Below are 27,146 nucleotides of genomic sequence, written 5' to 3' on the forward strand. Positions count from 1 at the left end.
TGAAATAGTATCTCAGCCAGCAGCACAAACACATCCAGCCTGAGATGGAGAGAGTTTACACACAATGAGCTTTTGGCATTTCCAAGAAAGTGGAGAAATCTTGAAGACCCTCTCTCTGCACTGACACAAGCTCATAGTCAGTAAATGAGCATCTCTTAGATTACCATCTTAGCGGAGACATGTAGCTTTGCATGCCAAGACTGTCAAGTGGTTAAATTACCGGCGGCAGAAGCCAAACATCCTCAAACCCGACGAGAAAGCCTCTGCCTCCCAACTCTACGAGTAAATAAAACGCCTAAAACTGAGTGGACTGCACTTTTGGATTTAGGAAAAAAAAAAAAAAGTTGAGTTGTAGATATTTTAGTTTAGTCCATCGTGCTGCTGAATGAACTGCTCAAACACAGAGGATGACGATCACATGAGGAACTATTTAATGCACCCATCAATCCTGACAGGAAGGTTTCTACAAGACTTCACTTCATCTCAATGAGCGTTCTTCTGTTTTTAAACTTACTACACTCTGAACATTACGGCAACAAAGAGTGCACTATGAGTAGCAGGAAGGGGTCTTCATACCGGTCAAAGCTTCAGCGTGGAGCTTTGCCCATTTTGGACTCGTGTGATCTGACGCCATGTCAGTGCAGACGGTTGCCTTAACGTTAAAGGTGAAAGACAAGAAGCGTCTACAGGAAGAAATATGTTTATTTCTTGTTCACTTTTTGATTTATTTTGGAGCTTTTAATCGAGAGACAGGACAGTGGAAAGATTTGGAAATTAGAGGAAGAGAAAGAGTTGGGAATGACATGCAGTAAAAGCGCCCCAGTTCGGCTTCCAACCCGGGTCGCTCGATTCCAGGACTACAGCCTCTGTACATGTGGCGTGCGAACCAACCACTTGTCCACCTGCACCCTGAATTATGTATTTTGTATTATGGAAAGATTATTTAAAGACATGATAGATTTGAGGGTGACAACTTCTATTGTTCTATTGTTGTAATTATTCTGAATCAGTTTTGTAAAAAGAAGAAGAAGACTTTCTTTGATTTTTCCTTCTTTAATTTTGAAATTGTCACACATCCAATGCATTTTAATGTTCTCGCTCTGTTTTAAAAGGAAGTCTGAAGTCTGTGCCCACAGTCAGGGTTCTCTGCTCTTAGAGTTATATAATTTCATCTTCTGAGGAGAATGGTTCAATGAGCAAACATGAGTCTTTCATACTGCTGCTTATCTTATGTTTGCATCTTCTGGTGCTGGATTTGAGAGAAGAGTGAAGCCTCCCTTTAGCAGACAGAGCATATAGAGGAATAATGTGTGTGGGAAAGTGTTGAAGCTGCCTATAAGGTCACTTAATTGGAAATATACTGAGACAGAAATGATTGGCATGGAGTGAAATGACAGCTCAGACACACAGGCTTGGAACAGAGAGCCACTCACCTGCTTGGAAAGCCAGAGCTCCGAGCTTTCTTCATGTCTCTGAAACAGACGTCAGAAAAAAATATCAGACTGACGCCAAATCACCAACATCATCAAACTCCCTTTACAGCCTGTCATTGTCTGTGCTGAACGGATATAGTTATCAGCAGTATTTAAGAGAGAATCTCTCATCTAAAATGTATCTGAACCTTCTTTTGGAATAACACTTTAGTGGTGTTTTATTTTATTTTATTTTTTTTAATTTTTTTTTCATCCATCACAAAATGAACTCTCTGGTTTATTTTAACACACCACCGACGTCCCCACTCCCAGCCTCAGCCCTCGTTTCAAACGAGCATACATGAGCTTTGGCACAAAGGGGAGAGTGGGCGCCGTGTCCAGGCTGGAGCTGAGCCGCTGTTTGTGCTGGGCGACATGTTTGTTCGTGCAAATCACACCAGATCAGGAAGCAGAGAGGTAGAGAGCAGGTTTAACTGCAGGGTGAACATGGATTAATGTCATCTGAATATGAAGAGAGTGTGGACGGCGTGTTTGCCAGCAGATGTGCAGCCACTTCAGTATTCACTTCACAGGTAAAAAAACGCCTTTTTGTTGACAGCTACAGACGCCATTAACAGACAAACTGTACATGCATACGTTTTATTTGACTGTTGAACGAGTGAGATGCTTTAAGGGCCGGGATGTTCCTGAAGGAGCTGGCATTGGGTCACGATGCTCGACCAGTTTAGAACCACTGCCGATCGAGGCCTGATTTTAAAGTCGGACTTCATCATATCATTGAATGAAACAAAAACATTTTATGTGTTGATGATGATTAAAAAGACATTTCAACATCTGTTGTTTGATGCATTTTCCATCTGTCTCTGTTTGGTGTCTCACCACTGAAAAAGCTTGGCTGCATGACTGTGGGAAGGCTTAATGAGGTGCCTGTACTCTTGTCAACAGTGTGCTGTCATGCTAACTTAGATGCTCTCCAAAGGTTTTAGGAACAAAAGTACAGAGAACGGGAAACATTGTGTTATCTTGAATGTGAAAGGAGGTTTAATCCAAACATAACAGACTCGATCAAGTGTGGACCTTTGCCAAAAAGCACTCAACTTAAGTTTTCATAAAGCACTTATCCTTAAATGTCGTTGATGTGGAGAATTACGTAGCTAATAAAAATGTCACTTCATAGCTTACCGAGGCGTCCCAGATAAAACAGCTCTTTGCTTCTGTAAATACAGTGAAAGGCTTTACATTTCCAGTCCCACACAAACACGCACCGTGACGCAGGCCCCCGTCGTGGTGTCGCACACCGTCAGGAAGGAGATGTTCTGGGCTCGGTTCAACCACCTGACTGCTGTCTTGGTCTTGCTGATCCACTTCACCATGGTCACATAATGTTCCCTGTGAGAAACACTGTCGTTACAGCAACCAGTTTATGTTCTTAAATAAAATGCACACCACGACAATGATTACACATCTTTATTGCAGATTTATCCTGATACGCGTAAGATTCAGTTGTAAGCAAACATTAGCTTGATGGACGCATCTTAATGGTGTAAAAAACAGCAGATTGTTTCTGTCGACGATATGTAGGAGGCTTCCTCGGAAAACTTTTCTACAGCCTTAAGTTTGGCACTTTGACAGTCGCCGTCTTGTTTTATGGAGAAAGAATTGTCCATATTTGGATAAGGGGATGTGCCAACATGATGAGCTGTAATGCTGCTTGACAGGTTTTCTTGTTAGCAACTTTTTAAAAAGGCAGACTGCCGCACTAACACATACCCAGCTGTATAACCTTTATAACCATAATTTACAAAAATAAACATTGTGCTGAATTGAGGAAAAATTCTAACTACAGACTGAGACATGAACTCATGTAGAAAAGGTTTGCCTAAGGTTTGTTATGGCAGTTCTCCCTAATGTCAGGTGGGGCGGTGCGTGTGTGTGTGCGGGTGTATGTGTTTTGGTTGTGCGAGGTTTGTGTGAGCAGTATCTAAGCTGACGAGTAGCGTTACTGACAGAGAGACTGTAGGTTGGGAAGTAAAACCATGTATGATAATATACATTTACTGTATGATAACAACTATAGGGTCATCAAAACAGAGTGCAGACTTTAAGGCAATTTAGCATCGATCTAACTTGTAAAAATATCCTCTTAAATACAGTCTATGATTTGGGAAAAGTCCAGTATGACACAGACTTATAATATAAGTAGTGATAAGTCAAGCATAGTCCTGTATTATAGATAAAGTCATGTTAAAATAAGTGAAAAGCAAATCTTCAGTATGCAGTGTATGTGATGCTACGAGCTTTTACTTTGCATACAGCTTTAATACAATGTCAACAATGTGATTAAAGTGCAGCTGCCTTCATTAAAGCATTACTGAATGAATACATCCTGTCAGGCTCATCAGACCCATGGAGGGCGGAGTATGTTGGTCATTTTTGCAATCATCTTTTTTTAGAACTAAAATCCAAAGACAAAGCAATCCAAAGACACGCCATGCTTTAGCGTACAAGATTTTCCAATTAAAAGGTGCAGGACGCCAAGTGAGACAAACAAGACACAGCACTTCTCACCGTAGTTTGAGCGTCTCTGGAGGCATGAGCTCCAGCGTGTGCGTCGGGCCGTAAAGATTAACCACAAAGAGCTTCACCACCGGGTTGGGTTGGCCCGCCTGCACAGAAGAAAAAAAAAAAAAACAGCAGGTCAGACCAGAGTGTCAAATCACTGCAGTGGGAGGAATGCTTTTTGAAACCACACATAAAATGGTGAGTGTTGCAAACCGCTCAAGTGATTTTTTAAATGAATAATGCATGGAAACGTTTAAATGGCTCTTCAAACTCTTAGCAATATACATACAGTTAGACATTTGTTGTTGTGCAGAAATTATTAGGACCAATGGAACGACAAACATGAGAAGGATGACTGATTAAACACATTGCACTGGAATGAACACTTGACTGAAACAATTGCAATCATAAAGAGCGAGTATTTGCACTGAGTCATTGCTCTCATTTGAATAATGTTCTGCAGACAAATCCATGAGAAACTCACACATCACAGCACAGTGTACACAGTGCGGCATGATTAATAATTCAACAAGCTCATTTTGGATTTTGAGAAATAACTTATTTTTTTGGGTTTCCCGCCACCTGTAACACTATGCTCTACTTTGATTTCCTGCTTTAGAAAGAAAACGCCTCTGATGACTCCCTCCCCCAGATGGGGTCCTATAGGACGCTTTATGGCGAGAACAGGTGCTGCGTTTGATCAAGGGGGGGGGGGGGGATTGAAGCAAGCCAAGTGCTTTGTGAAAACTGGGTTATGTGTGATCACTGGGGGGTGTTGCATTCTGTTCAGGTGAGGCTGCCTACTACTGGAGAAACCTGTTCCCTGTCTCTAATGTCTGCCTGTGGATTTAAGGGATTCAGATGGGTAGCGAAAACACAGAGTCTAGAACTTTCTGTATGAAAAGTACCATTATATAACTTTGGTTTTGGCGCTGTAAATGATTTACTTTGAAGTTGAGATGACCTCAAATCCTAGTCCTATTTTCAATGCTTCCTTCAAAAGAGAAGGAAAAGTTGGACTCAAGGATTGTTCTCCTACACGAGGGAGCTCAGTGTCTTATTTAACAAAGAGCTGCCTGTTTTCCCCAAATAATAAATGACTCATACTTTGTCTTGTTTTATGTATACTGTAAATTTATTAACACTTTTAGTGCAATTCTGAAAAACAACTTTTAGCTAGTCTCCTTAGTGTGTGCATGAGAGGAAATGATTCATTGATTTATAGAAGCAGCAGCCTCAGTATCAGAATTTCAATGGCAGGAAATGTCATCTACACAGTCAGGTGTAGATGCATCAGAACAGGATCAACTCAGGCTCTCATTGGCTACTATAGGCTCGGAACAGTAAGAGGAAGGGCCTAATTGACTAAATGAGGTGTCCATTGAGAGGTCAAAGGGCAACCACCTTTTTTAAAGTATTACAGTCTAACAAAGTCATTCATAAAATATAAATAATTACAGACAATAAGGCAGTGGAAATGTTGAAGCAATCTGTGGATCTTCATGAATGTAATGTGTTTGGATTAAGTCTTTCACTGGATTTGGAACGTGTGGAAAATGAACGATGCAGGACCTTTTTCTGTTGGACTTTCAGGATCAGGAGAGCTCAGTAAATCTTAAGTCGTTCAAAAGCCAAAAGACAGTAAAAATCTTTTCTGACAGATGACAGAGCTCCTGCAGGTGGACCATCAGTATGACTGTCATGTAAACAGGGATGTGGAATGACTAAATGAGTAAGAGTAAGGATGGATGGAGTCACAGAAGTCACCGTTATTCCAAGTCTAGAAGACAAACGGTTGAATGAAGTGGTTCATCAATTGTGTTGAAAATGAATTAATGAAACAGGTTCCACCATGTAAATCTTTAGTCCTGGACTCCCGTACTCGCTCATACATTCAGTGTGAAGAGCTGTGAAGAGACTGGCTTTTCAATATTTCTTACCTTGGGGTATGGATACTGCTTTCCTTTGGGGTATGTCATGCCTGTGAAGCGAGGTAAAGCCATGTTGGGAACCAGACTGTCATTGAGGACCAGGAAGGCCAACCGCTCTCCGTCAGGTGACCACCAGTGAGCCACATGGGTCTGCAGGATCTCCTCTGTTTGGAACCAAACACAGAAGGAGCTACATTCATTTGTGGAAATTAGTTGTGCAATTTCAGAATCTAAATCCCACATGTAAAAAACATAAGATCTGTACTTCTTGGGACTTTAAAGCTTCTGTGAGGAACTTGCGGTCTGTGTGAACTTTAGCGCATCCTGTGAACAAATGCGTCTTTTTGCTGATCTGCTCTTGCAGTTTTTCCTGACAAAACGTGTTAACAGTAAAACCATAGACCATTGCCATGGAAAAGTTACCCGACAACAGTGTTTACAGGAATTCAAAATGAAAAACTCGTACATTATGGGGTGCCAGTAGCCTAGTGGTTAGAGTGCACGCCCCATGTACGGAGGTTATGGTCCCTGAAGCGTCTGGCCTCAGTTCAAATCTGACCTGTATATAAATGTAAGTGTTTTTCTCCACACACTGATGGAAGTCATTTATACACATTCAAAGACACAACAGGAGCAATTCCAAGTAAAGTGTTTTTCCCTATAGGACACATCGGATATGTTGCTGCAGGAACCGGGGATCAATCCCTCGACCTTCCTGTTGAGAGATCACGACTCAACCAATAGGGCCACAGCTGCATGTCGCTCCCCGCTCTCCCGCCTTGATTTTTTTGAATGACGTTATTAAAGCCCAAAAATAAATCTTTATAGAGAAGACGTAGCAGGAAATCTTCTCGCTCATGGTCTCTTTGCTTTTGTCATAGAAATGAATAACCATTGAACCATAACCGGCTTAAAACTCAAAGTAGCCTTAATCCAATGCACTTCAGCTCTGCTCTCTTTTCTACTCTCAAGTGTTTCTTTGCTTTCTACGCTTTAAACCAGTTATTGCTCAAACATTATGAGTCAACCTTACTGCTGAGGCTGATATGAAGATGACCTTAAGAACAATGAGATGTTTGAAAAGTTTAAGAATATTTATAATAGGCTCCTTGTTTTATTATTCTGTAGCATTAACCATCTTTGATAATCCTTTAATTCACTCAAATATGTGTCACTAGGATATCTAACTGAATGCAAAGGGTTAACAAATGTTACATCCTAATTTTCATTTCATAATAACTGGAGCCGTTTAAGCCGTCAAAGTCCTCCATGAATACGTTCTTCATACAAAGACAGAGTCACACAGTGGAAAGAAAAGATTACTGCATTGTATGAACGCAACCATTAATTTCTGCATCATTATGAACTACAAAATTAGAAATAAGAAATTAAACCAAAGCACACTGATTTCAGTATCTTAGCTTTTTACAAGATTAAAACATAATCTCTTTCCCTCCTGAGAGAAAGCACTGCAGAGTGTGTGTGTGTGTGTGTGTGTGTGTGTGTGTGTGTGTGTGTGTGTGTGTGTGTGTGTGTGTGTGTGTGTGTGTGTGTGTGTGTGTTTACTGAAACATCTTAAATGACTCTGTGCTCCCACTTTGGAGATTCAGTCTATGTGCAAGTGAAAACATGATACATTTTTAACCACGAGTGTTGTGAAGTTGCATTCCTCAAAAGAAACATTTACAGCTAATGAGGCACAATCTGTTCACATTTAAAACCCAGATGAGAAACCGTCATTAATACGTTCCCAATATTCAAAACCGTCTGCGGCGGTCGAGTTCACTGAAAAGTCAGCGGCGTCAACTCTCTAACAACGAGTCTATAAACAAGGACTTTCGGTTTTGATCGGGTCTTTAGAGAATCCTGGTTTTGTGCATGTTAACATCAGATCTCAATTTAAAAAAAAAAAAGAAAATCAGGATAAGCCTTTATCTGGATTTTGCGAAATCCAGATTTTGCTACCTGGAGAACTCAGAAAGTAAACCGGATTGTGTAGCATCCATAGAACGACCTGTGCAAGTGCAGCCTCATCAATGTGACAAATCTGCAAAACAAACATGGTGTCTTGCACCTTGAGCGACAGAGAAACTGAGTTTTGTCATTCCCTGATGAAAGAACTAAAGTAGCAATATTTAACTCTGACACCTATCTTTTAAAATAAAACTGCAGTCTAAATCCAAAACATTGGAGAGCACTGTCTGCCCCCGCCTCCTCTTTCTTAACAGGTGATGTGGACGTAGCTTCAGTGTTTAGCCAGCCATGCATCAGTCTGTAAACTATTCCAACCTCTCCACATTTTCACGTTTGGATTTAATTCAGAACATTTCTCACAAAATAGAAGTTTAGATGTGAGAAAGCATCAAAACGTGAACAGGCGATAGGACGCTGGTTTCCCAACACGAATGGTTGCCGTGGTTCAAGTTGTAAAAAATAAACATCACAGATCAGATCCCCAGAGACTTGTATTAATCATGTTTATGAATAACCAGTTTCTCTGTATGCATAAAAAAACCATACCCTGAATACTGGGAGAAAGCTCATAATCAGGATGTTCACACACTGCTTATCAAACAGCAATGAAGAAAAGGTCAAAAGGTCATTCTGAAGGCTTGACTGAGTGTGGGCTGTTGTACCTTCATAGAGCCAGTCGGCAATCCCATTGAAGATGATCCCTTCCTTCCCTGAAGACGTCAGCCGGAGGGAGTTACTCTTCACGTCTGATTGGTAGTAGATGTTATTTTCAAAAATGTAGATCTATAAAAAAAACACAAAAAACACTGTTTTCAGTGAAATGTTACGTCGTCTGGTGATAAAGATCTGCAAGAGGAAGACCTGAGAATGAATGTAAAGTTTAAAAGTACGTTTTAGATTTCAAATTTCACGTCTCAGTTAACAAGTCTCGTCATGTTCTCGTAGCATTAAAGTCATGAGGCAGTGCTCATGTTCCAAAAACAATGGAAGCACTACAGGTCTGCAGTGGACCTGGTCTTTGCAGCTTGTTTACTTAGAAGTGAGATTTGTTTTGAGCACCAACATGATTCTGTCCACAGTCATCTGGAAGGATGTAGATGTAGCAGCTCTATATCTTTAACACAGCACTGCCAATACTGCGTAAAAACAATAGTGAACCTCACTGACACATTTCACAACAAATCCAGCTCAGGTCAAATAAACACAAAGTGCCTCTTTCAACATTACTCAGAGTAAAGTCTGTCTCAGATGGAAACTGAATCTTTGGCCTTTTACAGAAGGAGGATCTCTGTGTCCTTATGTGATACTATGAAAAAAGAAACGACTTCACTGCTCCAACCTCTCAGTCAGCAGGGTCTCTGCTGTCTGACTGGAAGGATCAAGATATCATCAGTGCAGAAGGAAAGGCTGAACATGAGCTGCAGGATAAAGAGAAATCAGTGTTTCACCACAGACTCTGTGAGAACACACTTCTCTTCCCAAATGAGAGTGTGTTTGTGCAGCTGAAGAGTTACTACAATCGGATATTAGAAAACCGATTGCTGCAGGTTTGAACACATACGAGGACCAGGAAATGTTTTAGAGATTAATAAAGTTTCACAGGTTTTTTTTATCCCGAGGAAGGATTTACCACTTCTCAATGTTATTAACGTCTAAAGATCCTGTTGTATTTTCATATCCAGACATACCTGATGGGATGTCATGCTCTTGAAAACGTTGTTTTTGCTACAAGCATGATTAGAATAAGACGTGTTGTGACAGCTCACACTGGTGTTTCAGAATAAGTTTTAATAAGTCAATAAAACTTCATAAAAACATGCTCCCTCTGTAGAAGGATTCTACAGTATATCCAAATACATGTCAGTGTCAGACTTATCAAAGACCCTTATACACTGTAAATATTCATTAAAACAACACCATAACGAGCAAACAACAGGAGAGACTTGTTCATCCTGCTGAACTCCTCCCGTTTGATGCTGCTTTGTGTGACCCATGCATCGCTGCAGACATGATGAGAGGACAGCCCCTCTTTTATATTGTTAACCTAATTTTTCTGGCAGTTTTCTAATGAGAACACACAGATTCCAGACAAATTGCCATGGAGCTCGCTTACACACACGACTCGTGTCATTGTCTGCAAAGATGCACTTTTAGCTAATGATGCTGTGCAAGCTCTCATCCCCTCGTCAACATAATGACACACTAATGAAGCTTTGTTTGATTTATGTCCAAATATTACACACTGAAATGTGCTAAACCGCCAACAAAGCAGTGATATACCCTGCTTACGGTACCTCTCTGTTCCTCTCATCAAAAAATATCTCAAAGTCTGTTTCATGGATAAATGAAAAATGTATGAAGTGAGACATTTTCATCTAAAAGTAATCTGAAACTTCAACACATGAAATCTGAATATGAGGTACATTTACGGTTACCATGAGTGTCAGAAAAACACAAACCAATAACACTTTGCAAAAAGCCTCACTGGTGTTGATGCTTTTTGGATTTGTGTTGTTGGTTCTGTGGCTTGCTGAATTGGTTTTGAGGCTTTTTGCATTTGTAATTTGGGTTTTAGGTATTGGTGTTTTTTTTTCAGTTTTTTGCAAAGTGTTTTGGATATGAATTTATCTGAAAAAGCTGAAAACAAAAATCTCTTTTTAACCATGATTACTTTGAAATGTGATCATTACTGTGAGCAGTAGAAGATATGAGGGCTAAATTAATGGCCATCTAAAGAGAACATTTATCACGTTTTCTTTCACTTGTCCTAAAAACTCAGATGCAGAGAAAGTAATGCATAGTGAGGCTGCACGCCGCAGAGGACTGTTTCCTCTCCTCTCTCTCACCAGTTGTTGTCCTTGAACTCCCCAGGCGGCGTACTGCAGGACCGAGTTCACCACCTCAGGAGGGTCCAGCTCCCAAACCTCCCTGAGAAACAGACAACAAGCAATTCATCAAGGAGAGCGTGGTCATTGGCTCTCATGTTGAATAGATTACAGCTTTGCAGATGCTTTGTTACATTTTTGGAAGAAACTGAATAAATTCAGCGCTTTCTGTTTGTACTCAGAGCCCACAACTTGTTCCTCAGGAACCATTTCTATCACTTCAACTTTCTTATCGTCTCACGTTTTAATATGTTGGTAAAATCAGAAAGATTCAGAGACACGAGTTTGAATTCATGATAAATAGTTTGAGGACATCTACAGTCCAGGTTAAAGAAGTTAAACAGAAAATAAGCCACAGATGCTGATTAAACCTTCATCCATTTTCAAAGACTTCAGTCAGACAACTCATGCTTGTATCATTCGATCATTGCAGCAGATTCAGCGTCCAGGCTCCGACCTCATCACTCCTCACTGAGCTCAAATGCAAGGAGGGGTTGTCCGGTGACTGTCGAGATATCAGTGCTAGCAAGTTTACTGCCTCAACTAGCACACAGGTGTTGCCTCAAAAAAGCAAAGTCTATTCAAAAAACAGCAGAGTTTCCCTGTTTAAACATGCTATGTGTCTGTTTTTTTCCCAGCCTCATTAATAATAAAACATTAGACTAGCTGCCTAGTTACAGCAGAGATGACGAAGAAAAAGAGAGAACTTCAGAGTATGCCCCCCAAAAATGTCTCTGAGGAATCCATGCCAAAGCTTCTTATATAAAACTCCTGTTTGAAGAGGCTAATTCGACCATCCATCAATTTTAAATCTTCTCCAATTAAAAGTGCGGCTCCTGCCCATCACTCTGACTGACAGGCCTGGTCTCCCTGCATGTCTGAGATCAGCACCTTGGACAGAGATTATTTCTTCATCTCCAGGAAGCTACTGATTGAAGTTTGAGGCGCCTTCATCAGAACAGAACTTTTAATTATGTTTCCATTGGAACCTTTTAAAACTTCACAAATGTAAGCTGACGACGGGTCTGATCCCTATAACATAATCAAGGACTTAAATTACACTTCCCTCAAGACTAAGAGATCACTGTGGGATTTTAGCTGCTTATGAAACAGACATGAAATAAATACTGATGCTTAAAAAAGTAAACCAGACTCCAGCCAGAAGATTTGTATACAGTTATTTCTGAATGCCTCGCAGGTCTGTGTCAGATAAGGATGTTTACAGTGCTCAGACACTTTACTTCTGCTGTGAACGTTTCAAAGTGAGCAGCTCTTTTTGAAAGTTCAAAGACTGCTGAAGGATTTTTTGTTACACAATAATACTCCATATGTAGAGGACGAAAAAAGCAGAGAGATAAAAGGTGATGCTCTGTCAATAAGAGGCGTCAAAGCCAGCATGAAACGCGTCTCACAGCGGATTAAAGTACATATGAAAGAAATGACAGTCTTCTCTCCATGAGTCCGTGTTGTGCAGATACTGGACAATTCATCCGCTCACATTTAAAGCTCTTGTGGGGAACTTTAAGGGTGCGTTCACACCTGAGCCGTTTGGTCCACTGTCGGATAGTTTGTTTGGTTTGGGCCGGTGTGAACGCTCAAACAAACTCTGGTGCCGACCAAAGAACACGACTCTCTATCTATTTAAAAACAAGGGTCACGGTTCGCTTCCAAGTGCACCAGAGTTCAGTTCGGAGTAGGTGAGAATGCATTCTGGACCAAACCAGGGAAGAGAACCAAAACACAGTGCATTGTGGGTTAAATGTGGCCATCTGTAAATGATGAAAATTGGGTTCTGCAGAGTATGGCAAATGTTTGCATAGCGGAAGCTCTGACAGCAGCTGAATGCAGCTACAGCCCAACTCGTGACGCGTGACTATGGCACACACAGTTCGACAGGCTTTGGTGCGCTTTACAGTCTGAACACAAACCAAATGAAAAATGAAGCAGTGTTGCTTTTTTTTTTATTTTTTACAATGTTTCCCCCGAATCGAACTGAGTACACCAAACGACTGTGTGGGTTTTAGCGCCCCCTGTGGACCAAATGTATATTTAGCTCCACTAGAGGAGCTTTAAGTTGTAACATTGTGGTCATTATTGGGCCCCTGCACATGTGGCTGCAGGCCCCCCAGGTTCAGCTGGAGGAAAGACAAACAAATCAGAAACATGACGCTTTTTTTTGTTGCGTGTTGCAGCATCAAACGGTCACAACACAATCTGCACTTTAGTTTTCCTTTGTTGTGCAGGTTTTCAAACTAAAATGGCTCACAGTTGTGTTTTCTCTCTGATGAAAACAGTTTTTCACCGCACAGGTCGCCTCTCAACGACTGCTGAGCATAACATCAAACACCTACCGTGTGTGAATGTTGTAGATTGTGTAGGAGGCCATGTAGGAGTGCCGGTAAACCTGCAGCGAAATAAAGACACACAAAGAGGAAGATTAAAAGAGGACTGAAACATGAGACTGAGTATGCACCACATAATGACATTATGACATCAAAATGAAAAGGAAGAAGGCGTCGAACAGAAGCAGCGGCTGGCTCTTCTCAGTGATAGAATCTGGAGACAAAGCAATTTGCATGGGTGACAGCTGTGGGACGAAACATTTTAATTCCAACTGAGAAACCCATCATCACCCGAGAGCCTGCGAGCTGAGCGCCCGGGAGAGACGAGAGACAGCCACAGAGGGAGAGGCATTCAAAGTGACAGAGGGGTGCATGTCGAGCTGTCTGAACCCCCCCACAGGAGGATCTGCTGCTGACATGATTAGAGTGCTCTGACCGAACAGGTCAGACTGGAGCATTTCATCCTCGTACATTCAGTAATGACACAAAGACGGGGAAATGTTTTCAAACGATGTCAAGCAAATGTGAAAAAACACCATAAATACAAATGATTAACAAGAGCATGCAAGACATCATGTTAGCTCTCTAGCCTCATGTGTCGTGAGTGGGCGGGTGGATTAAGGTGGGTAGGCAGGTAGGTGGATTTCGATAGTGTTTTTCTCGTCTTTGTCAAGTACTTGTATTACTCTCCTTTTTGTGCCTTTTTAATTAAATCTCTGCAGCAACGGTAAATCATTTAAAGTTTAAATAATTCACTGAGTTAAAAATGTCTTCCTGAATTTTTCATGGTCTGCGGATGTAAATGAGACACTTGGGGGGAAAAAAACAGCACGGCAGCACTTTCAACTGCTTTTCTCCGATGGTTTCTGTTCTTGAAGATCTTGCAGGGTCGGGGTTAGATCTTTGTGTAAGTCCACAGTTGCCTTCAAATCAAAGAATAAAGAATTGATTTAGCGTGACTTTATGTCTGAGAACCTTCACAGATCAATCAATCAATCAATCAATCTTTATTTGTATAGCGTCAATTCATAACAGGCGTTATCTCGAGACACTTTACAAAAGCAGGTAAAGGACCTTACTGTTTGTCTGTTAACATTAACGAAAGAGCAGGTAACAAGACCATGCTCATTGTTATGTTTACAAAAAGCAGGTAAAGGACCTTACTGATGGCTATATTACAAGAGCCCAGCGGATGTCTCCGTTTCTATCTGAACGAGCCCTTTGGCTTCATGAAGTTGGATTATGGAGGTTACCGGTGGTTGATTTGAAGCAGGAGTTTAAGTTAGCTGTTGATGATACAGCTTGATGAAAGATAGACGGTTCGACAGACGTGTGTGATTTATTGATCATTTATTACAGCTGATGTAATCATAGGGATGACATAAACATAAACGCTGTGCCAAGAACATTTTGGCTCCTAAAATAAAGGCTACAAAAACCGTGAAAACAAACTGAGCTCTCCTGGTCTGGGACAGAAGCTGATCTCATTTTGACAACTTTCAAGAGTAACTAGTGAAGTAGAGGCAGCAGCTCAGCAGCATGCATCGAAATTCAAGCAGCTATCGCAGGTGAGGGAATAAACAGAGCCAAAGAGCTTCATACAAAACTACAAACCTGTGGCTGTATGAGGATATATGGACAGAAATAAACCGAGCCTCTGAGCATGCTCAACAATCTAAAACGGCCCAATAGAGGCAGGTGTTTCCTCCAAACAGAAAAAAAGAGGAAAGAGCTGAGAGAAAGAACTAACAGCACTTTTCATTTCACTGAGGCTATTACTGCAGAAGTATTGTGAAGCCCAATGGCACAAACGAGAGCATTAAGTGCCCCCTGCTACACCTCGAGGGGGGAGAGCTGCAGGCTACGAGTGCTCCGCGTCGTCGGGGAAGGTATTGTCCATGACAGAGTTCATTTCGGACCATTTCTTCAGGCTGTCCAAGCCCACAGAGGCTGAGCCATTTTATTTTCTTCCTTTTTCTTTAACAAGAGTGTAATGCCTGCTGGCAGCTTGGTGCTGCCTTCCCTCCCAGCACAGTCTTGACTAGACTTCCTCAAATATTTATAAGTCTAATGTGTCGCCCATCAGATATCTTATAAAACCTATTTATCACTTTGGCATGTTGTAAAGTAGCAAAATGTCAATCATAAAATGCTGCAACTAGAAGTACAAAGTGGAGGTAAAAACACAAAGAGTTCAAAAGGTCTTCCTGTTTTCATATCATCAAATCACTGCCATGTGTTCTGCTTCTACACTTTTTGAGAAACTGCTTTTGTGATCTGAGTCAAAAGCAGCTTTGTTATTTCCTCAGCAGAGACAGTATCTCTGTACTCATGTGGTAGGAAAGCTGAGCTGAGGTTCAAACATCTGATGCATGTGAACACCTCCCCTGTGTCAGTTAAAGGGACATATTATCTGTACTTACTTCCTAACTGTACACCGCTGTGTGGGATTCATCAGAAGAATGACAGCTGTAACCGTAGTGTGACTTCACAGTGCATGCTAACGTACTGAGTGATGAACGCTGCGATGAGCCTCTGACTGCTTTATTTTAGTCTCAAAACTTCCTTAGCTTCATTTCCACCACAGCACATCAAAAAGTTACTAAAATCCCAACAATGTTAGCACAGAGCTGACTTGAACATAACATACAGAAAAGGTGACACTATGCGTTTCTCTCTTGGGTGGTGGAGACCAAAACAGAGCCAAAAGTAAAGTCATATCAGAGTTACATTTGCCATATGGAAAAATAAAAACAAGAATTTTACCCACTGTTGGCCGTTTCATTTTTCGTGTTTGGCCTTTTTCTGCTGACACTGAGAGGTTAAAGAATCCCGTACAGTAACTACAGGATGCAGCACTTCCTCTCGACATCACATGACATGCACGACGTCAGGTTTTTTCTTCCAGTGTATTCATGATCTCAGCTGTTTAGAGAACTGAATACATTATCTATTCCTCATAAGTGCATGAACCTAAACAGACGTTAATGAAGCTAACGACGGTTATAAAGACATTATACAAAGAATACAATACGGCTTTGGATCCCAGCCTAAGCACCCATGAATGGCCCATAACATTCAGCTGGAACATCAATAACGCAGCTACTTGTTCACAGTGGAACTAAATTACTGTTTAGAGAGGCGAGGACTCACCGAACTCCAAGTGACTCGTATTGACTATTTTCTATGAATAACTCAGTGAATTTGCTGCAGTTAAAAAAAGAAGTGTGCAAGTGTGCTTCATATCAACTTGGAGGCGACATATAAAATATCCCACTTTGTGGCAGAGAGCTGTGCCTGGAAGTGAAAAGGTATTCCCCCGAGGAGCTCAGACACATTTCTCACACTCCGACAAGCTCAAACTTCATAATTTTGCACCATAAAAAAATCTCTCCACAGGTCCCAAATGACCCCTCAAATGAACTTTTCAGCAATTCTCCATTAAATGACTCTTAGGGCTCACATGGGGATGCTGACCTTTGTTTCAGCTCGATGGTAAAAACAGAAAAAGAGGGGAGAGAGGTGTGACATTTCAACACTCCAATAAAAAGTTCCTTAAAAGATGAAAGTTCTGTTTCCAAAATAACAAAAAGTTCATAATATTGCGAGTTTGATCTTTGAAAATATACCAGTGGACATGAAAACCTGACGTGACGTTTAATAGCATTTTGTAACAACATACTTCACAGTTCACTGTAGGATTCACACTGAGGTTTGAAATCAGCCTGATTCATGTGCAGAACTTCAGGAAGATAATTAGCTCATATTCAAGATACGAATGTGACATAAATATAAACTACAATGTCCATTCATTTATTGATCCAGTTTGTTTCAGACATCTTCAACCCAACAATGTTCCTGAGCTCTTTTATGGTTTCAAAAGGCAGTCCGGTCAAAGTGAGGGGACGTCATCCCACCACGCCGAGCATCATCCAGACGAGCCTCTGTGACTAAAAGCTTCTCCAAGTTGCATAAATCTGTATCATTATTTCATGATCCATTACTATTTCTACACGGCTAAAGGGCCAAATGGTAAAATGCTAAATGGTTGACTAGTTTACAAGAAAACTGCTGTGGTTGTTTCTGGTGATGTGGTTTTCTCAGGATAGATTAAAAAAACCTGCTTAACACCAACTGTGTTGAATATATATAAATCCCCATAAACAGGCCATCGACATACCATCGACAATTATTAGAGGTCAGAAATTGAACTTTGCTGAACCGTTACCTTCAGAAGCAGCTCGTTAGTTCATGCTGTTAATAATTAAGGCTAACATTTACTGGTGAGTGGGCGTGGGAGTGGGGTTAGTTCTGTTCTAGTCTTTTGATAACTCAGAGCTCTTTTACACTGCAGGTCACACCGACACATCCACACCCTGATGGCAGAAGCTGCTGTATCGTGATACGCCGCTGACTAAGCAGCTGGAGCAATTCGGGGTTTAGGGTCTCCCACGGACATGTTGCTGCAGAAGCTGGGGATCGAACCCTTGACCTTCCGGTTGAGAGACCCCTACCCCCACAGTATGTCAGGTAAAAGTCCAAAGTCCTCGACTAACTTGTCAGAATCACCAGAATGAGCTGCTTCATCGTCAGACACTTAAGTTAACATAATATAAAGAGACTTTGTTTTCATCAAACAAGTGAACTATGCAAGTGTTTATCATCATAAACAAACATCTCTGTCGCTGTTGAATCAAAGAGTAATTGATGTTACAATAGAAACCCCAAAGGCTGTTTCTACTTTATCTCATTTTACACACCATCTTTTACAGTATAATGAACTCCCAAATGATCTCATTGTACGACATGAAAGCACAACGTGTGAGGGACTGAAAAAAAACTGACAGTAAAAGGCTGTCTTGGGAATGACACCACTGAAGAGGAGTAACACCCCACCCCCCCCCCCCCCCCCCCCCCCCCCGATGTGGCGTCAGCCCACTCAAAGGTACGAGAAAATGGATGGATGTCCTGGGGGGAGGAACTCCCTGCATGGATCTGGAATTTGGAAAGCATGTCGGCACAATGGCTGCCAAAGAGATGCAAAGCTTTGGACCGAGGCGTCTGTGCAACTGACACTGTACCCTGAAACCATCTGGTTTCCATGGCAATGTCGCCTCGAAGAACACTTGAACTGTGGAAACTTCATGTTTGTGACGCTGCAAAGCTTCACATTGGAGCCGGCCCATTCACAGGTGCTAGTTTTGTGATAACTGGGAGTTACATTTCAACTTTACGGCAGGCTCTGAACTTCAGTGTTAAAGGAGGATAACTGAGATGAGCCTTGACATGTTTTTACATGATTCATATTTCTACAAAATAAAAACACTAACTGGTTTAAGGAGACTAACATTAAAAAAGCATGCTTTAAACAGTTCTGATGCTTGGTTATTTTGTACTTCATAGAAAAGTAAAAGGTTTTATAAATATTTCATTCCACTAGAAGGAGGTAGAAAGCACAGAGAAGCAGGAGCCTGCAGTCATCATGACATATCGTGACTTTCTAACTAACTAACTAAATCCTGGTTTAATCTCAACATGCTACAATCCCACATCGTGAACACTTGCATGGCTTGTGAGGCTGCTCAAGATGTGCAATAAGACAAGAAGTGACAGTCTCCTTCACAAAGCACACGGAAAGGGTTGAACACATCCACAACTGAGATGCAAACAGCGTCAGCACTTTGGTGCCATTAGCATTAAGCTAACATTTTGGGCTAATGTGTCTTTGCAAATAAGATCTCAGATTCAGAAACTAAGGTGCTAACAGACTTTTACAGTCTGAGTGAAAATATGACTTATAATGTGCGACTTTTATGATCATGACGAAATGTTCATTTTATGAAAATGAAACGTCTGTAAATACAGCCTGCAAATATAACTTTGACAGCAGAGGTCTGGAGCTCACATACAGTCTCAGCCACACAGACAGACGAGAGAGGTGTGATGCTCCCGATGGCTCCTTCAAGGGAGGAAACTTTTGCACACTGTGAAACTCAAGTTTCATGGGATGTGTGAAATGAAAACATTGGATTTAATCTTCAGTGATTCCTGCAGCTCCATCACTTTGAGTCAGTGTCCCCTAAAATCCTCCTTATTCAAATATTGGCTGTCTTGTTCAATGACTTACTACACTGCCTGCAGAGTCCTCAGGCTTCCGACACAGAGTTTGATGTCTTGTGTGATTTTTAAAATTTGACCTGCTGAGTTACTTCCTTTTTATTTGCACATACTTCTCCCTTCATTTTTCCTCTAAATAATCTGTATTTATGATCAGAGTTTATTCAACATGTCCAGCAGCATGCAGAGGCTTTTAGAGACTCAGGTGCTGCTCTTTAACAACCAAATCACAAAGGTGCAATATTTGTGTTTTGTTGGTATGATTGCATAATGATCTGTATCATCATTCTCTACAGCAGACAGCATTCAAACAGGCTCATTTGAAATATATTTACAGGCAAACACAATACAACAAATGTTGTTTTGGTACCCAGGTGGCATTTTTCCACCATTATATTATTCATCAGGGAGAAGTCTTACTTTGTGTTTATAAAATAACCAGGTGAGACAGCAGAGACAGCCGTGTTACTTCTCTTTGTCTGTGACTCTCTGCTTGTACTGAATACAAAGTTGTTGTGTTCAGATAATAAGACTCATGGCGGCTAACTGAGCTCGTGTTTGATGAGTATTATTTTTAGCACAACCCCATATGCACGTTTCAGGACAATCTGAAGACAAAGCTGGCATAAACTCGCTTCTTAACTTTTGTATTGTCATCCAGAAATAAGCAGAAATATTTCAGTGATGTCACAGAAAAAAATACAACACAAATGCAAGCATGCAATCCATTTACGCCTTGGCATGCAAACAATAGAGGCTGTCGCTCCGATTAAGAATCCATCATCTTCAAACCCACGCACGTCCGTCTCTTTATAGCTTAAAGCAAATGAATGTTTTTCTTTTTAAAAGGATTTTTCAGCTTCAGTGGGAAAACGACAGAAACATGAGAAGAGAGAGAGGGCTTATAAGAAATGTCTCCAACAAAATTTAAAGGCAGGTATGTGTGACTGTTGAGTCCACAAAGATGTCATGCGATATATTTATGATGGGGGGGGGGGGGGGCACGCGTCATAAGGAAGGAAGGATTTGCACTGACAAGAGCATCACATGATGTCTGCAAGGCTCAAAAATCACAAGCTTATTTGTCAGCAGTGACAAACAGGATTTCAGAGATTATGAGCTTTTATCCAGTTTAATCACTGCCAGGTACAGATGTAGTCAGATAACGGTGTGTAATCCTGCAGATAGGTGAAGCCAAAAGGAGCTTTTTCCAAAACCTTGTAACAGGAGACTCCTTCACTGTCACCATAGCAGCTCCATGGAAGCTGCTAGAACCGGTGCAGCTTGTAAACCCCGAGAACAAAGCAGACTGTGGCGTAGAGAGCAAGTTCTCAGCTCAAAGCCTGCACGGGATCAAAGTGTGAGATTAGCTGGAGACTCGTTTACTCATTTGAGAGCAGAGTCGGGTCCCTTTGTTATTCTTCTCATCCTTCATTACAGGTTAAGATTAAAATACAGCAGGATTCAGAGATCAAAGAGCGGGATTACAACAAATCCACTTTGAAGCTCTACTTCGGTCTAATTCAAAAAACAACAACATTTGGAAATGTGCATATGCGATAAAAATGACTTTACATGCCCTTAAAATACTGCATAAAGACGCTTTTAGATACTGAAGAAAATCCTCCCCGACATTCCTCGTGCTGACGAATCGCTTTCGGTGCAGGAATAACAAATGGAGTTTCATTTATATGTAAAGCATTTATCTGATTTAATTCCATTGCACTATTTGAACAAACACAATACTTTAAATCAATCAGAAAGCTGTAAGCGTATTGCAGCAGATGTCTGAGAAAACTGCAGACGAGAGCTCAATATTTGAAAGTTAAATGCAGGCGAGTTGTGTCGCAGTAAACTTGGAGAGGAGCCTCTCCGTGTGGAGTATGTTCTCCTCTCCAGGTACTCGGGCTTGTTAGGTTCATCGGTGACTCTAGTTGTGAGTGCGAGTGTGGCTGTTCGTCCGTCTTGGTGAACAGTTAAAGTGTAACCCCGCCTCTCAGTGAGCTGGGCTCATCTCCAGCACCCCCTGCCTCCCACAATGGGGACTTGGTGTAGCCAATGGATGGATGGAAGTCATTGTTTCTTTGAATACAGCGACATTGTGCTGATGCACTCACGGAGGTAACAGGGAGTGTGGTGATGGAGTTGTGTTTGAACAGAGAGCTGTTCTCATGTCCTGTGCATCACATGTCTGCAGGGAAAGATTATTCAATTATTCAGCTTAGGGAAGAGAAAAAAAGGAGATTTTTCCAACATATTGAAATAAATATGAGAAATATGAGAATATCTTGCTCTTCAATTAGGAATAAATGAAGTACGTTGATTTGCCTCCCCGACCCAACACGTGTTCTTCGTGTTTATAAAAAGTCTGAACAGATGTAGTTTTTTATTCAGCGAATTGTTCACACATTATGCAGAATGGTAGATGGAGTAATCTGAGCGATGTTACATTTCCTACTTATCATATATTTATATGTATATATTCTACACATTATGAAGAGATCAATAAAGATAAAGAAACACATTCAATAATTTTGATATTTCTGACACGACCTGATAACTTCCACACACCCACACATGATTAGAAAAAGCCTTTTTTTCCTTTCATCTGCTGCTTGTTCACTCCATGTGTTAATCTGCCTTGTTGATCTCTGACCGATCTGCTTGTTTCAGTAATTACACATAAAAAAAAACCAATATTAGTTACTAATAAAAACTGCAAACCTGAAAAGGTTTCAACATCAAACAAACATCTCAGTCCATGTGATTCTCTTAAAGTCCAAACAGCTCCTTTCTGCTTTATGCACTAACATCGGCATCATGGTGTTTATATGCATCAATATGTCGGGTTGCAACAAAGTGTGCCCTTCATAGTAGATCTTCTTGAGGTCATTTTTGCTTTTTCAGCTGAAGAGAGACTGGGAATGTTTAGAAGAGAGAGCGCTGGATGACATGCAGTAAAGCGCTGAAGTCAGATTGGAACCCACAGCCTCTTTACATGGGGCAAACCACATGACCACGAGGCTACTGGCCGTTATGTGGCAATTCAGAGGAGCGCTATGCTCTCACTGTTTCCACTGTGGGGTTGAAGACCAGCCGGCTGCGGCCCGTCTCGGGTGCTGCTCCGGAGGAAATAACATTTCCTCACGTTTCACCTTCATTTGTGTCTCCTGCCAAGCTTTGGTTATAAATAAGACACACACTGTTGTCAGCTATTCTCACTGCTGTCAGCAGCGTCCACACAGGCTGAACTCAAACTTCATAAATTATACAGACAGCATGGACATCTCGCTACTCGACAGAGCATCAGAAAAAAGGACGATCAATCTGAATATCCAAAGCTTAACTCTGATTGGACAAGTCAAAAGTGTGCAAAGTCAAACTCTTTTCTTGGCTGTTGTGTTCATATCTCATAAAGATTAATCAAAGAGCCACAGTTTAAGTCCTGAATCCAACAACATTACTTTAAAAATGCACAAATCTTCAACCAGTATTACACTGTTTATGCAGATGAAAGATGTGGGTATCTATCCCAGTGATGCTCTGGGGGTTATTAATCAGAAGGCACTCTATTAAAGCTTGTGTCTACAATGTCTTAGTTAAAGCTGACATCAAGTTTTATGTGTGAGGAGCATGTCTCTTAATAACAGAGTGTAAAACAGAATTTCCGTCGAGCATGAATACAGTTAGTAAAAAAAATAAAAATAAAAGGAAATAAAATAACCTGCAGATGAACCATCATCTAAACAGATTTGTTTTACACTGAGCTTCCAGGTGGACAACTAACAGTGAGACACACACACAAAGAAGGGGTCATAGTGTATTTCACTGTGCTGAGAATCAGGTCAATAAACAATAGTCCACTTTAAGTCCACTTCTCAGAGGTTACACAGAAGAGGAACATGTGTGAACTGCTTAATGATGTAAAAGCTTCTTGAGGTTTGTTAACAAACTGAATAGTTTGCAAAAAAGAAGCTTACCACGTTTAAAGGTTGATTCGTGAATACAGTTTGGATAGATACTTGCTGATTAAAGCCGAGGACTCTTAAAGAATCAGTCAACACTTAATGACTGTCAGCCATGTTTATTTTACGAGTCACTTTTCAGCAGTGACTTTGTGAGTAATGAAGATATTGTAAAGAAGCAGTCAGCTGTTGTCTGAGATCACCGTGAGTTTATTTCTGTGTTCCTGGGGTCAAAGAGGAATGTTCGGTCTCTGTTTTCCTTCACAAACAGGATCCTTGCACTAATAGTGAGATTTCAGAGCGAGGAGGCGGCCCACGACAGAGCGCTGAGGGGAGGCTCTGTCTTGCTCAAGGGCACCTCGGCAAGGAAGCTTGCACTTTTCCAGCAACCAGACCCAGTTTCATATTTTTTTTATTTTTACGGGTCTTGAACACATGAATCACCAGTTCCCCACCAAGTCCTCACAGACCGAGCTCCAGCCGCCCTCGACGTTGTTCTAAAAATACAGCAGCTTGTGGCTATTGGCTGTACTGTCTGAGCCGTCATCGTTTAAAATATGTAAATAAGTTCTGATTAATTGCCTTGTCGCTAATCCTCACAGTCGACCCCTTCCACAGTGGAGGCCATGATTTGCATATCTCATTTTACATCTACTCTTTTCTGAGGGAAAGCTGGTAATTATGACTCAAGCTTGGCCCACTGCTCTGTTACTGAATGAATGTGACCCGACAGTCACACAGAGGCCACCAAGGAATTTTAATCACCCCCCCCCCCACCCTCAAAAGAAAAAAAAAAACAAGCATCAAAACCTTGTCAAAATGTGCACAGAAAGCACCAGAGGACTGACACTTTATTACACACATTTTGAAAACTTTCCCTTTTTTTCGTTGACAATAGTATCTGCACTTTTACACCATTAAAGGAGCAGTATGTTTATCTGGCACCCAGTGTTTAAAATGGGTACTGCAATCCAAATTCTAAACATTACAGCACGTTGTCTCAGCTCTGATCCTAGTTTGAGCAGGTTTCTGCTCGTGCCTTCAAAACCGCCTATAACGATTCCTTAAGAATCAGATTACTTGTTATGTATTGATGCTGGATTTGAAATGCACTTCCTGTTTTATTTCTTATTTCGTTTCTAGCTGTTGCTTGTTTTATCTGTATCTTTTACCTCGGCACCATTGCAAATGAGCCTTCTCCCTTAATGTGTTTTCTGAGGATTTAAATAAATAAATGATGCTGATGAAACACATCACAGGATACATGTGCTCTAAAGAAGAAAAAAAAAAAAGCACTTAGTGAGGAAGTCCCATATCCAAATCCTGCCCTGATGCCCTCTTGATAAATCACTCTACCTACCTCGTGGCTCTTTGTCGCCATAGCAACCAAAGTTTATTCATAAAATATAAGGGCTTACAGTGACAATGAAGAAAACAGAATGAGGATACAGTGTGGACACCATCTGTGTAATTCCCTTTATATTCCATCTCAGATTATAGCATACTCTTTATTATCATTTCTCCCTGAAGGAAAATTTGCCTCAGGCTAAAGTGCAAAGGAAACATACGGCTAAGTGCTACGAGAGTAGCCTTAAAACACACCCTACAGTAAGCATCAAGCACGTGTGTGCATTAAGTTAATGCAGCACAAGCAGAGATAAACAATATGGCCGACAAATTAAAAAAAACTGTTGTGTGTCAACGTGTGATGAGGAAACTCACCTGTTTGACATCGTAAGCAAAGAGCACATACTTCAGATCCGGGGAGACAGAATATTTGTCCACGTTGAAGTTGACCTGGTGGGAAGCAGACAGAAGGAGAAAGTTCAATGCTGTTTTAAATGGCCGTCCTTATGATGGGATTTATATAATGATCCTGATAATCTAACGTGTACTTACAAACGTCGTGTTAGTCAGGATGATCTCGGTCTCGTTGGTGAGGATGTTGAACCTGATGACGTGACCGTCAGTGTTTCTGTAGATGACTTCAGAGTCTGTGTGAGGAAATGAGAACAAAGAAATAAACGTCCGTAGGAGGGAAATTGAATTTTTTAAAGCTGTCCTGAAAAAAGAGAGATTGCAGGGAAAAAAACTTCAAAGTGAAGCCGTCTCTTTTTAGAATTGGAAAGATGTCATTAAAAACAAATAGCTCATTGTTCAGATGCAGGAATAACAAAGCAGCAGGCAGAAGAAAAAAATAAGGGCTCAGGTTTGTGCAACACTAATGTGATGTGATTAACTGTGAGAATAAAATGTAGGACTTCACTTCCAGACAATGACAGAGACAGAGTGTGTGTTTTCCGTCTTTTAGGTAGCACAGCGTGCTCTGCATTAAGGGAAGAGAATTGTTCTTCTGCTGGAAAAATCTTTTGTGTTTGCAAACGTGACAACATGTTTGTTCAGTGTCAAAGGCAAACAGGCAGAACCTTTAAATGTCATGGTAAAGAGGATCGTGTCGACACAGTATCGTGAACAGTTCTCACAGATGTAAAGGTTAAACTAGAGGAGAAAGTTTATTTATAAGGCAGATTCAAGTCAGAGACAACACGTCGAGGCCTACAGTCAAACACCAAACAAAACCTAATCAAAGCTCAAATAAAAACCTAAACATAGCACTAACACCAGCGATAGCTTCTTCACCTGAGCACGATTATGTATCTGATGAGGTTTAAATGAATGATTAAGCTGTCAAAAATATTCAATACTTTGATACCACATGTTTTTGAATGTTATATTTTCCTTTATTTGAACGAGCAACAGCGTAAAAAAGTGTGGGAATTTAAAAAAGGATGCATCTGCATCAAGCGTTACAGTACACTAGGACTTCTTTGTCTATGTCACAATATTGATTTTTTTTATTTGAATTTTTCCAGTTATCGTATCAAAGTTTGAAGTTCTGGTAGCATGACAGCTTAGTAGTAGGTTTTGGGATTGTCCCCGGTAACAGCTTAAGCCGGCTCCATGAGCATGCCAGTTGCGTCACTTTGCTCGGCTCTGATTCAAACTAGCTGCAAGTCCAGTTTCAGGTTGCAAGCACGCGTCAAGCTGGACAGACTGGATCCACCCCGAAGAGGAAGTCCGACAGAGAAACACAAACACAAAGCATTCAGCTACATGTCAAAAGGAAACACAACATACAGCTCACGACTGTCAAAAACTACCATCCCTTTAAAATAGTGCGGCTCATATGAGCCGATTTTTCATCAAAAATATCAAAATAATTTTATTTGATGTCTGCTGATGCTGAAGTCAAATCGGAGCATGCCTCAGGGAGAACACTTCATATTTAGAGCTGATAAAAAGGAGCTCGCTGCTGTGATCTTTAAAACATCACCATAGGTCTCTGCTCTGCTCTGCACTTGTCTCCTTAAATAATGAAATGTTCGTGAGGAAAAAAAGAACAAGCTCCGACTCTGATGTATAAGTAATGTCCTACGTCTGTAACTCGATGAATAATGAAATGCTCTGGCTTTTTTCTACCGCGCTTAAGCAGCGACGGTGTGCTCCTGTGGATTGAGTAATGGTCACTTACATGCCACATGCAACCAGCTCAGCTTTTCTTCTATTTACTTCACAGCTAACTAAACATTATATTTCATTCCTGTCCATGTGTTCCAGACAAATATTAAAATGTACTACACCATTTTTAACAAAAGATGAGGCAGGACATGTTTGTGGAAGAGGTTAGCATCAGTCACCATTGACAACAGCTCTCACTCGTCTTTGTAAAGTCTGCGCTCTAAAGGCCCTCACGCGTCTGCTTTGAAAGGAACAGTGGGGTTTGAAGGGGAAGTCGTGCACATGTCTGACAGGTGCACAAACACTTGCATGCATGCAGCAGCTCCATTTATTTTCAGGCCTCAAGCAAAAGAGACTCAAACCGATTTGTTCCTCAGATGTCACGTAGGTGTGCTTCAGTGTTTGTCTGACACTTGAA

General features: G+C 41.0%; 1 protein-coding gene across 3 annotated transcripts in view; it reads right to left on the reverse strand.

Annotated features, from left to right (window-relative positions):
* LOC306832385 (inactive dipeptidyl peptidase 10-like) overlaps positions 1-27,146 on the reverse strand; it is a 162,039-nt gene that overhangs the window by 19,785 nt on the left and 115,108 nt on the right. For all 3 annotated transcript variants that reach the window (XM_079357035.1, XM_079357037.1, XM_079357036.1), the window contains exons 4-12: positions 25,109-25,203; positions 24,932-25,006; positions 13,137-13,189; positions 10,747-10,828; positions 8,563-8,683; positions 5,936-6,090; positions 4,002-4,099; positions 2,699-2,822; positions 1,434-1,472 (exon numbers count right to left, since the gene is read on the reverse strand). In XM_079357035.1, coding sequence (XP_079213161.1) covers positions 1,434-1,472; positions 2,699-2,822; positions 4,002-4,099; positions 5,936-6,090; positions 8,563-8,683; positions 10,747-10,828; positions 13,137-13,189; positions 24,932-25,006; positions 25,109-25,203 — 842 coding nt within the window. The remainder of the gene's footprint in view (positions 1-1,433; positions 1,473-2,698; positions 2,823-4,001; positions 4,100-5,935; positions 6,091-8,562; positions 8,684-10,746; positions 10,829-13,136; positions 13,190-24,931; positions 25,007-25,108; positions 25,204-27,146) is intronic.

The sequence above is a fragment of the Symphodus melops genome (assembly GCF_947650265.1).
Source record: "Symphodus melops genome assembly, chromosome: 12".
Lineage (NCBI taxonomy): Eukaryota > Metazoa > Chordata > Actinopteri > Labriformes > Labridae > Symphodus > Symphodus melops.